The sequence below is a fragment of the Mandrillus leucophaeus genome, unplaced genomic scaffold (assembly GCF_000951045.1).
Source record: "Mandrillus leucophaeus isolate KB7577 unplaced genomic scaffold, Mleu.le_1.0 Scaffold22, whole genome shotgun sequence".
In the NCBI taxonomy this organism is placed as follows: domain Eukaryota; kingdom Metazoa; phylum Chordata; class Mammalia; order Primates; family Cercopithecidae; genus Mandrillus; species Mandrillus leucophaeus.
In genome coordinates this window covers 3,610,241-3,623,275 of record NW_012102254.1, presented here as the reverse complement: position 1 = coordinate 3,623,275, position 13,035 = coordinate 3,610,241, and the positions used below count along the sequence as shown (strand labels likewise).

Sequence of the window (13,035 nt, the reverse complement as noted above, 5' to 3'; positions counted from 1 at the left end):
AAAAAAAAAAAAAAAAAAAAAAAAAAAAAAAAAAAAAGAACAGCCTCTAAAAAATTAAGGTGATCCACAAGTAACTTGACTATCAGAACAAACTCAACATTCTTTAATGGAAAGTAACAAAATTTTGAAACTCAACAACGTAACAGTCACAATGTCCAGTGTTCAACTGAAAATAGCAGGCGATTATTTAAAAGTTATTATAAATCTTCACAGTTATGAAAGAAAACATGAACACAGTGAAGAAATTAAAACTACTGGCCCAAAGGGACAGACAAACACAGGTGGCACCATGTTCCTGACTGCCCTCCCCAACCACAGTACCATTCCTGGTGGCAGTAGATTGGTCATTTGGAGAACCACTACTGGCTGAGCATGCCCTACCTGACCACGGGGCAGAAGTATGGCCACACTGCAGTGCACAGGGCAGAGGACTTTGGGGCCATGACAGCCAACACTTCCAATTTCCCCTCACATAGATTTGTTGTAGACCAGCTCGACCATCTCAGTGTCACCAAGAAATGGTTCTAACCCTGAGCTATCAAACTCCCCCAAACTTTTATTTGTATTTTTCTTTTGGAGACAATGTCTCACTCTGTCACCAGGCTGGAGTGCAGTGGCATGATCTTGGCTCACTGTAGCCTCGACCTCTGGGGCTTGGGTGATTCTCCCACCTCAGCCCCCCAAACAGCTGGGACTACGTGTGTGCACCAAAATGCCTGGCTAATTTTTAAAAAAATTTTTATAATAGTTTTGCTTTGGCATCCCAAGGTGTTAGGATTATGGAGGTGTGAGCCACTGCGTCCAGCTACCCTTCAATCTTGTAGATCACAGGGCTGCCCTGTCTTTATCTGGTCGTGGAACTAAAACTGTAGCTTCTATAAAAATGTAAGCCTTTGGACCAGAAACTTATTAAAACATACAAATACAAAACAAAACAAAATAAAAAATAAAACACAAATATGAGTATAGTGGTCTGCATATAGAATACCTGGGACTCTAACCACTCTAATACTTAAAAATATAATCACTGTCCTATTGTGTTTCTTGTCTCTTTAACCTGACAGGAAGACACCAGGGATTTCCTGGGGGAACACATGGTATAAAATGTATTTTGAAAAAAGCTACAATAAAGCTACAAACTATGATTTGGAGGTACCTGCTTAAGTATGAGATACTTGATAGGGGCTTTATCATGCAAAGTTAGTTTGCTTAAATGCCTACACTTAAATGCAGTTTTTCAGTTAAACATATTCCTAAAAATAACATTTTATTCTGGGACTTGACTACAAAAAGCGGACATTTAAATTAAGTAAAAATGGCCGGGTGCAATGGCACACGCCTGTAATCCCAGCACTTTGGGAAGCCCAGATGGGCAGATCAATTGAGGTCAGGAGATTGAGACTAGCCTGGCCAACAGGGCAAAACCCCATAAAAATACAAAAATTAGCTGGGCTTGGTAGCAGGCGCCTGTAATCCCAGCTACTCGGGAGGCTGAGGCAGGAGAATCGCTTAAACCTGGGAAGCGGAGGTTGCAGTGAGCCGATATCGCACCACCGAACTCCAGCCTGGACAACACAGTGAGACCCTGTCTCGAAAAAAGAATAAAATAAAATGAAAAATGAAAAATACAATGAAGTGAGAGCACTGTTAAAAATAAAAAATTAAAACTATTAAAAATAAGCAAATTAAAATTTGAGAGCAGAAAAATATAACAAATTTAAAAATGAATCAATGGATGAGCTTAGCTAATTCAATACAGCAGAAGGTAAATCAGTGAACTTTAAAAAGAGGGCAACAGAAACCATGCAAACTGAAGCATAGGGAGAAAAGAGCTGAAAAAAGTTTGACAGAGATGTGGTGCTCTGTGAGACAGTATCAAGCGGTTTAACAACATGTATATAATTGGAGTCCCAGGAAAAGGGACAATGGTATAAAAATATATATTTGAAAAAATTTCCATATTTGATGAAAACTACCAATCATGAATCTAAAATGTACAAGAATCAAAGCAGATTAAACACAAAGAAAACAAAACCAAAGTATATAATAAACCACTAAAAACTGTTTATAATAGACAAAATCAAGATATATGGGGGAAAAAGATAATTATATTTTTATTATAAACTATTATTAAAAAATGGAAACATCTTTTAAGTGTTGAAAGGAAAAAAATATAAATTTAGAATTCCATATCCACTGAAAGTATCTGTCATAATAAACCTGCACATGGATGTTTTTAATAGCTTTATTTATAATTGCCAAAAGTTGGAAGCAACCAAGATGTCCTTCAGTAAGTGAATGATAAATAAACTGCGGTACACTCAGACATTCAGTGCTAAAAGGAAATGAGCTATCAGGCCATGAAAAGACATGGTAGAAGCCTCAATGCATATTGCTAAGTGAATGAAGCCAATCTGAAAAGGCTACCTACTGTAGCTAACTACTGGAAAAAGCAAAACTATGAAGACTGTAAAGAGATCAGTGGTTGCCAGGAACCGGGAAAGAGAGATGAGGAAAGAAGGCATGATGAATAAGAGGCGGTTCAAAAGGTTTTTAGGGCAGTGAAACTATTCTGTATGTTACTATGATGCTATATAGATGACACAATACCTTTGTTAAAACCCACAAATGTACAATACCAAGAATGAATCCTAATGTAAATTATGGACTTTGGGTGGTAATAATGTGTCATAGTAGATTCATCAATTGTAACAAATGTACCACTCTGGTGCTTTGATGTTGACAGAAAGCGAAGCTTGTGCATGTGCAGGGGGTATATGGAAACTCTCCGTACTTCCTGTTCAATTTTGCTATGCCAAAATAGAACTAAAATTGCTTTAAAAATAAAGACTATGGCCGGGCACGGTGGCTCACGCCTGTAATCCCAGCACTGGGAGGCCAAGGCGGGCAGATCACGAGGTCAGGAGATCGAGACCATCCTGGCTAACACAGTGAAACCCCGTCTCTACTAAAAAACACAAAAAATTAGCCGGGTATAGTGGTGGGCGCCAGTAGTCCCAGCTACTTGGGAGGCTGAGGCAGGAGAATGGCGTGAACTCGGGAGGCGGAGCTTGCAGTGAGCCGAGATCATGCCACTGCAGTCCAGCCTGGGCGACAGAGCAAGACTCCATCTCAAAAAAAAAAAAACAACAAAAAACACTACTTCTTAAAAAGTGGCAAGATAAATACCTTTCTTCAGACAAAAGCTGACAAAATGCATCAACAGTAGATCTGAAATACTAGAAATGTTAAAGGAAATTCTTTAGGTTAAAGGAAAATGATTCCAGACGGAAATTCAAATCTACATGAGAGAATGAAGTGCTGGAAATGGTAAATATGTGGGTAAATACAGGACTTAATGGTAGATTGTGATAAGATAAATATGCATACTGTAAACCTTACAATACTGTTTTTCAAATGTGTAGGTCTCAAGATCCCTTTATACTTTTAAAACACTGAGGACTGCAAAGAGCTTTTATTCATATGGGTTATAGTTATCAAAATTTTTCATATTAGAAATTAAGTTAAACTGAGAAAAAATCAAGCATTATTTTAAAATAACATTAGCAAATCTATTATATAACAATAATATAATTTTTTGTGAAAAATAACTGTTTTCCAAAACTAAAGCACTTCAGTTAAGAGTGGCAGTTTTACATTTTGGAAATCACTTTTAACAACTCACTTAGAATATAGCTGAAGTCTCACTGCTTTCTGCATTAAAATATGTCATGTGCTCCCTGGAAAATTCCATGGCATATTTGTGAATGTACCAAATGTGACAGAGGAATGTAATGTTTTCATATTATTATTAAAATAGCTTTGACCTTGTGGCTCCCTTGAAAGGGTCTTAGGAACCCTAGAGGTCCCCATACCAAACATTTTGAGAACCACCATCTTAAAACAACCACCAAGAAGTAAAGCAGGCCAGGTGTGGTAGCTCACACCTGTAATCCCAGCACTTTGGGAGGCCACAACAGGAAAATTGCTTGACACTAGAAGTTTGAGACCAGCCCGGTCACCAACACCACGAGACCCTGTCTCTACAAAAATGTACAAAAATTAGCTACTTGGGTGGCTAAGACGGGAGGATCATGTGGGCCTGGGAGGTGGAGACTACAGTGAGCCCTGATGGTGCTACCGCACTCCAGCCTGGGAAACAGAGTGAGACCATGGCTCAAAAAAATAAAAAATAAAATAAAATAAAGAGGTATGGCTAAGTCAGTAGGAAAAAAACAAAACAAAGAAACACAGAATACTGAAATAAATTCTAAATCAATCCAAAAGAAAGCAAAGACAAATAAAAATTTAAAAACAAATAATAAGGCTGGGCACGGTGGCTCACACCTATAATCCCAGCACTTTGGGAGGCTGAGGCAGGTGGATCGCCTGAGGTCAGGAGTTTGAGATCAGCCTGGGTAACATGAAACCCAGTCTCTACTAAAAATACAAAAATTAGCCAGGCGTCATGGGAGGTGCCTGTAATCCCAGCTACTCAGGAGGCTGAGGCAGGAAAATTGCTTGAACCCAGGAGGCAGAGATTGCAGTGAGCCAAGATCATGCCACTGCACTCCAGCCCGGGTGACAGAGCAAGAATCTGTCTCCAAAAATAAATAAATAAATAAAAACAAATAACAAGAGGGTAGATCTTAAGTCCAAGCCTACTGATATGTTTAACACACCAATTAAAAGGCAGAGGACTGTCAGAGTCATGAGTAGCAAAAAGGTGTTATAAAATAACCATCCTGGCCAGGCAGGGTGGCTCACACCTGTAATCCCAGCACTTTGGGAGGCCAAGACGAGTGGATCACCTGAAGTCAGGAGTTCAAGACCAGCCTGGCCAACATGGTGAAACCTCATCTCTACTTCAAATACAAAAATCAGCCAGGTGTGGGGGCAGGTGCCTGTAATCCCAGTTACTCAGTAGGCTGAGGCATGAGAATTGTTTGAACCCGGGAGGCAGAGGTTACAATGAGCCGAGATCGCACCACTGCACTCCAGCCTGGGTGACAGAATGAGACTGTCTCAGAGAGGGGGAGAAAAAAAGAAAGCCATCCTTAAAGACTGAATTGCTTTGCGCAAGTACTTGTCAATTCCTTTATTTACAGAATCATTTCTGAATTTTAGGGCCTACAGACATAAGCCTCGAGATAAATTTTACTAAAAAAAATTCAAAGGTTTCCCACCATACAAAGGTTCATATTCTTTTACATTTTCAAATTCCCAAGGTCTATCCCCAACAATGCCCTTCCAACCTCATGCTGGATTACAAGTATTATGATGCCTATGTTCCTCCTACAAGTAAACAGAGCTATTCCCCAAACATATCCCAAACATTCCCCTCCTTCCCTGCCTTTGCTCCAGCTTTCCTTTTAGCTTATCTTTGCTTACTGAAAAATTCCTCATCCTTTAAAGCTCAAATGCTTTAAAGGACTTTCTCACAAAGTCCTCATAACTTCCTCTGGTTGAGTTACTTCTAGGATGAAAAAGCAAGACAGAGCTATAAGCAACCACTTGTACCATGCTGAGGAGGCACGTGGTGCAGGACTGCCAGTGTAGGCAGGGACAGACTTGAAGGAGAAGTAATCTAGAAAGAGGCTGGTCTGAAGTCTAGGGGAATGTGCGTATCTCCTAAGAACTCAGCTCTTGGGTATAGAGAAATTAATCCGATTGATTCTATATGTGAATTTCTGACTGAAAACCAAGACCAAATCTTAACACTTGCACTCAAGTAACTAAAGTTATAAGCCCTGTCGTGGTTTGATCATATTCTCTCTTTTTATTTTTTTTGAGACAGAGTCTTGCTCATGTTGCCCAGGTTGGAGTGCAGTGGTGCAATCTCGGCTCACTGCAACCCCCGTCTCCCGGGTTCAAGCAATTCTCTTGCCTCAGCCTTTCGAGCAGCTGGGATTACTATGTGCTCAGGCATGTGCCACCATGCCCAGCTAATTTTTCTATTTTTAGTAGAGACAGGGTTTCACCATGTGGGCCAGGCTGGTCTCAAACTTCTGACCTCAGGTGATCCACCCGCCTGGGCCTCCCAAAGTGCTGGGAATACAGGCGTGAGCCACAAGGTTTCACCATGTTGGCTAGGCTAGTCTTGAACTCCTGGGCTCAAGTGATCGGGCCACCTTGGCCTCCCAAAGTGAGCTGCCGTGCCTAGCCTATGATGATTCTTTTTGCGAGAGAAGATCTCTACCTTTATTTGTTCACGACAGGAAATACATTTGGCAGCTTAATTCTTTGTGCACTCTCATTATTATTATTTGAATCCCAGGAGGGATTTATTTATGTATACATACTGTGGCAGAAAAGAATAAAAGGGCCTCTCCAATCTTCTCTAACAACTGAGTGAAGCTGACACCTTTGAATCTCCATTAGAAGTACTACTCTATAACCCCCCGAGGCAGTTAAGAGCTAGTATTAGGAGGAATGTTTTCTCTTTATAATCTTCCGTTCCCTTTCATTTTTATACATATACCTCCCCCAACAAACATGAACACATCAATATATCAGAATTAATTGTGAATTAAGTGTTAGATTTAGTTTAGTGCTCTTTTCCTTCCTAGGATAGACTATATTTTCTTTTGCAGGCCTCTAAAGTCCTTGTTTGTTGTCTACAAAAATTTTTAAAAATTAGCCAGGCATGGTAGCACGCATCTATAGTCCTGGCTACTCAGGAGGCTGAGACGAAAGGATTACTTGAGCCCAGGAGTTCGAGGTTACGGTAAGCTATGCTTGCACCACTGTACTCCAGCCTGGGCTACAGAGTGAGGGAGACCCTGCCTCTAAAAACAAATCAAAGCAAACCAAATGACAAAATAAATAAATCCCTCAGTTTACCACTTAACCACATAATACTGTACATTTTCAAACCTTACCTTCCTATGACCCCTGGGAGCAATAACCTTGCCTTATACTCCTTTTGTATGCCCAGGTCTAGGCATGGCATTTGTGTGGAATAGGAACTCAAATGTCTGATAAATAACCAAAATGTAAAAGAGTGAGATTAAGTTCAGATCTGTGTGATTTAAAATGTGTATTTAGAGATCCAAAGTTCCAAGCTAGTGGATTGTAATTCAGGCATTGCCTTTTGGATATAATACTTCCAACAGCTTACTCTCCAGGCACACATGCACCTATGGTAACAGAGGAGTAAAGATCAAACATAACCTGACAAATACACTCACTCTGGGTGGTTGGATATAGTAAAGTTTTATGATCATACTTCTCTTACAGTCAATCATAAACAATACTGCCAATTATTTAGACTTGAATGTGTAATTACCTTGGGACCTTGTATCACTTCAGATTCTGATCTAGCAGGTCTGGGAAAGGGAGTGAGAGTCTGCGTTTTTAACAGGTGGTGCCTGGTGCCGCTGGGTGCTGAGTAGACCTAACTATTACAATAAGCTCATTGCGAAGGTGCCAGCTCTATAGTCAACCCCTCCAGTCCATCTCCAGCAGACAGCCTTGTAAAAGGCAAATGTCACTGCTCAAATCACTTTAAAGGCTTCCCTTTCTCACCAGCTAGCCAGAGAATGAAGGTCTAATTATGTAGCATGGCACATAAGTTGCCCTTTTACTTGGCTCCTACTTCTCAGCTCCTACTTTATGCTTGGCTAGTTTGACGACCTGGATTTCCTAATACAGGTCTTCATATAAGAAAGGCAATTCCTTGAGCAATAAATAAGCAGCAGTGAACTTCATGCCATTCCTCATTTGTTTTGAAAGGCCTAATTTAATATGCATATACTAGACCAAAAGACTGCATCAAGATTAATAGTTACGGTGCCCATGAACTTGGGCTTACAAGAAGGGTAAGGCCTCCAACATGCTTTATAAACTTGGCCCCAGAACTCAGCTATATTGCTGCACCAGATCTTTTCTTAATCCCTTTGTTTATTTTTCAAAAGATGTAACTAACACAGTACAGAAGTCTGGAAATGGGAGTTGTGATTTTTGTTTGTATTTAAGCTTACATATAATTTAAATGGCAAGTGCTTAGCAGGCTTGGGCATATTCCTAAATGATTCAGGAAAACAAGACAGCACAACAGCTAGAGTGAAGTGGCTACGTGCTTTATGTGATTCATTTGAAATTTAGCAGACTCCACATGGATTGAACTTAAGTGTGTATCTTTTTGCAAATGCCAAACACATGTGAAAAGAGAAAAACATTTCCTCCAGAAGTGAATAAAATATAAACAGAAGAATGAATTCATTTCTACTTTAATCCCTTCTCACTCCAGCTCTTTGTCTTCCCTCTTCCTTCTTCCACCTATTCCCAATAATTTAACCAGTGAAGTACTTAATTATTTTCAAAATTAAAAAAATATTATTCAGGTTTTAGAACATAAAAATATGATATCTGATTTCATTCAAGACACTTCATATGGTCAGCTGTGGTGGCTCACGCCTGTAATTCCAACACTTTGGGAGGCTGAAACAGTCAGAAACAGTCAGGAGTACAAGGCCAGCCTGGGCAACATGACGAAATCTCATCTCTACTAAAAATACAAACGTTAGCCGGGCATGGAGTGCACATCCATAGTCCCAGCTACTCGGGAGGTTAAGGCAGGAGAATTGCTTGAACCCAGGAGGCAGAGGTTACAGTGAGCTGAGAGTGTGCCACTGCACTCCAGCCTGGGCAACAGAGTGAGACTCCGTCTCATTTAAAAAAAAGAAAAAAAAAGGCAGAGAGAGAGAACAAGAGAGGCCCTGAAGCAATCATAGTAAGGGGTGTTCAAAACACCCCTTGGCCATATTTGGCCATATATCTCCCTCAAAAGAGTAAGTAGTTAGCATGCATTTGAGTCTCTGAATGTCTAAAAAAGACCATTCTTTCCCCTTGACTTCATCTCTACACCTTGATACATGCATGGTCACTCACTTATTTTTCAGAATAAGGAAAAAAGAATCCCAAGACCATGTGACTACTGGCCTCATAGAATGACAGAACAAAGACTCCCAAATGATCAGGAAATACATGTGTAAGCCACACTCACCTTCATGGGGTTTTCATCATATGTTGGAGTTCCCAGGTCCATCTCAGCTTCATGCTCAAGGCTGGCATCATCTCCTGGACTTTCCCAAGTAGGAGGATCCCACTGAGTCTGCCTAGAAAGAGAAAAAACAGCCATGCTGTCAGGGCTAGGAAACAGAATCCTGACATAAACATCACTGTTCATACATACATAAAACACAACATACAATAAGACATAGAATAAGTCAGCTCCATGAGTTAGAGACAAACTTTTTCTATCTTCCTAACAGCAATGACTTCAGCACAGAGACGTGCCCTTCCTCATTGTCCCTATTTCTGTGGGCAATGATGTGGCAACACTGACTGGATGTCAAAAAGAGCAGTAAATCCGAACATCCTGTCTCTCACCTGACTCTTAATGTCATGCAAATAAGACTCGGCAAAGCCTAAAATGTACAAGAAATAGGTCCCTGCCTATGTCACCCCTCTGTAGATGAAGAGGTAAACAGTGACTACCTAGCATATAATTGGAGCAAAATAAATCATGTAATACCTCTCGCAATCCTTGACCATGTGAGAAAATTATCCCTTGCTTCAGGAGTTTTATTTTTAATAGTTCTGCCCCTTTGGTTTAATGACTGACAAGAAAAATACGTACAGGTTAAAAACTTGTACCCTTGGCCAGGCATGGTGGCTCATGCCTGTACTCCTGGCACTTTGGGAGGCTGAGGCAGGTGGATTACCTGAGGTCAGGAGTTCGAGACCAGCCTGGCCAACACAGTGAAACCCCATCTCTACTAAAAATACAAAAAATTAGCCAGTCGTGGTGGTAGGCGCCTATAATCCCAGCTACTCAGGAGGCTGAGTCAGAAGAATATCTTCAACCTGGGAGGCAGAGGTTGCAGTGAGCCGAGATCGTGCCATTGCACTCCAGCCTGGGCAACAAGAGTGAAACTCCATCTTAAAAAACAAACAAAAACACAAAAACCTGTACTCTCTGCTAAAAATATTCTCGACCAACTGCAAAAAGAAGGTTTCAGCCATGTTAACTCATTAAATGTTTACAGTCATTTTGAAAATAAGCAGGCAAAGATTTTTCTTTTTAAAAAAAGATCTGTAGGATAAAAAGTGGAAGTAAGGATATTCACGTTCAGGAGTCTGAAGCCAGCTGTAACAAAGAATGTTATGAGGACAGTGACTTAAAATGTCAAAAGCCTCAAAGGATCTAACAAATCTGGCAGGTCAATCTTGTCACTATAGTCTTCTGCTTTACCACCACATCAATCTTTAGTCAACAACATAACAACATTAAAGACACTTAAGATAAATCTGTGTGTGTGTGTGTGTGTGTATGCATATAGTTGTAAAAATAGGCTTACCTCTGACCTATGGAACTCATTTATTTTAAAAGGCTCAACATTTCTATCACAATAAAAGAACCACAAACAGCTAAGGGTGTTATCATAGAAATTGAACAAATATGTATATATATATGTCTGTTCTTAGCTACCAGATAAAGAAAACCTAGAAAAGACAGGAAAGGTACACATATAAATAAGAAATACAAACTTTTTTTTTTCTTTGATTCTGAGATAGAGTCTCACTCTGTCGCCCAGGCTGGAGTGCAATGGCATGATCTCAGCTCACTGCAACCTCTGCCTCCTGGGTTCAAGCGATTCTCCTGCGTCAGCCTCCTGAGCAGCTAGGATTACAGGTGCATGCCACCACGCCTGGCTAGTTTTTGTATTTTTAGTAGAGGCAGGGTTTCACCATGTTGGTCAGGCTGATTTCGAACTCCTGACCTCATGATCTGCACGCCTCAGCCTCCCAAAGTGCTGGGATTACAGGCATGAGCCACCATGTCCGGCCCAAACGATTTTTATTTTTGGAAGATTGATAGAATATTAAGAAGCTTGTTTTGATGTTAAAAAACAAAGTTCTGGCCAGGCGTGGTGGCTCACACCTGTAATCCCAGCACTTTGGGAGGCTGAAGCGTGCAGATCATGAGGTCAGGAGTTCGAAACCAGCCTGACGAGGTGGGTGGATCACCTGAGGTCAGGAGTTTGAGACCAGCCTGGCCAACATGGTTAAACGCTGTCTCTACTGAAAATACCAAAAAAAAAAAAAAAAAAAATTAGTTGGGCGTGGTGGCAGGCACCTATAATCCCTGCTACTCAGGAAACTGAGAGGCAGGAGAATTACTTGAACCCTGGAGGCAGAGGTTGCAGCGAGCCTAGATCGTGCCACTGCACTCCAGTGTGGGCAACAAGAGTGAAAACTCTTTCTCAAAAAAAAAAAAAAGTTCTGGTTAAACCACACATAGTTTTTAAAATCATTACACATTCAATTAGCAACATAATGAGGGCTCATTTTATAAAAGCCTTTTTGTTTTTTGAGACAGAGTTTCACTCTGTCACCCAGGCTGGAGTACAGTGGTGCAATCTTGGCTCACTGCAACCTCTGCCTCCAGGGTTCAAGTAATTCTCCTGCCTCTCAGCTTCCCAAGTAGCAGGGATTTACAGGCACCTGCCACCACACCCAACTAATTTTTATATCTGGAGGAGAGACGGGGTTTCACCACGTTGGCCAGGTTGGTCTTGAACTCCTGAAATCAGGTGATCTGCCCGTCCTGGCCTCCCAGAGTGCTGGGATTACAGGCGTGAGCCACTGCACCCAGCCTATAGAAGCATTTTAATGCAAATAAGGAAGGCCCTTCTAAGCAGAAAGCATATAGGGAAAATATATGAAAATTTTAAACTTCTTTATGTCACAAGACATCAGAAACAAAAACATCTGCAATACTCTTGATAAAGAAATCTAACACTGGACAGAAAACGGGTAGATGTCCCAAACAAATTAACTCACAAAAGATACAAATGACCAACAATTCAATGAAGACATCCCATCTCAATAGTAAAATAACTGAAAATAAAAATATTTCCCACCTGTTAGACTTGCAAGGTTAAAAGAGAGGACATGATGGAAAAGGATTTTTTTTTTTTTTTTTTGAGACAAGGTCTTGCTCTGTCACCCAACCCAGAATGCAGTGGCACAATCATGGCTCACTACAGATCTGACCTCCTGCCTCAAGTGATCCTCTTGCCTCAGTCTCCCAACTAGTTGTGACTACAGGTGCACACCACCATGCCCAGCTAATTTTGTATTTTTTGTAGAGATGGGGTTTCACTATGGTGCCCAAGCTGGTCTCAAACTCTTGGGCTCAAGCGATCCTCCTGCCCCAGCCTCCCAAAGCATCAGGATTACAGGCATGAGCTGCTGTACGTGACTAAAAGGAACTTATACACTTTTTTTTTGTGAGATTCCAAATTGATACAAACTATTGTTTAACGGTAAGCTGACAATATTTCTCAATTTAAAACGTGTACCTGTTTTGCCCAACAATTCCACTTCTAGGTACCCTCTTGAAGAAGTAGTAAGATTAGTGTCCCTAAGGATGTTCAGGGTTATAGTTACATATAAAATAGTGAAGACCTATCAATCAGAGTGAGTTAAATACAATTTGATATAGCTATACAATAGAGCAGGGGTTGGCAAACTTTCTCTGTAAATGATTAGACGATAAATATTTTGACCTGTGAGCCATATGGTTTCTATCACAACTACTCTGTCATTGTAGTGTGAAAGCAACCGTAGACAATTTGTAAGCAAATGTGCATGGTTGTGTTCCAATAAAACTTTATTTGCCAAAACAAGTGGCCTGTGGGCATAGTTTGCCAGCCCTGCAACAAAGTATAAACAATTACTAAAACTAACAGTTGTAGCTGGGTGTGGTGCCTCACGCCTGTCATCCCAGCATTTTGGGAGGCTTAGGTGGGAGGATCGCTTGAAGCCACGAGTTCGTGAAGATCAGTCTGGGCAACAAAGCAAGACTCTGTCTCTACAAAAAAAAGAAAAAAAAAATTTTTTAAAGAAAAAATTCCATAGTTCTATGTGAATTGATAAAGCTCTATAAAATAGATTAGTAAATAAAGCAGACTACAAAAACATGTATCTTAACAATTTACGTAAGAGTATAGAGATGAGTGTATA

At 40.5% G+C, this 13,035-nt stretch overlaps 1 protein-coding gene across 1 annotated transcript in view; it reads right to left on the bottom strand.

Annotated features, from left to right (window-relative positions):
• The window catches only part of SETD2 (SET domain containing 2), a 134,738-nt gene that overhangs the window by 9,688 nt on the left and 112,015 nt on the right, over positions 1–13,035 (bottom strand). The window contains exon 16 of the mRNA XM_011981141.1: positions 9,008–9,119. Within this exon, the coding sequence (XP_011836531.1) occupies positions 9,008–9,119 (112 nt within the window). The remainder of the gene's footprint in view (positions 1–9,007; positions 9,120–13,035) is intronic.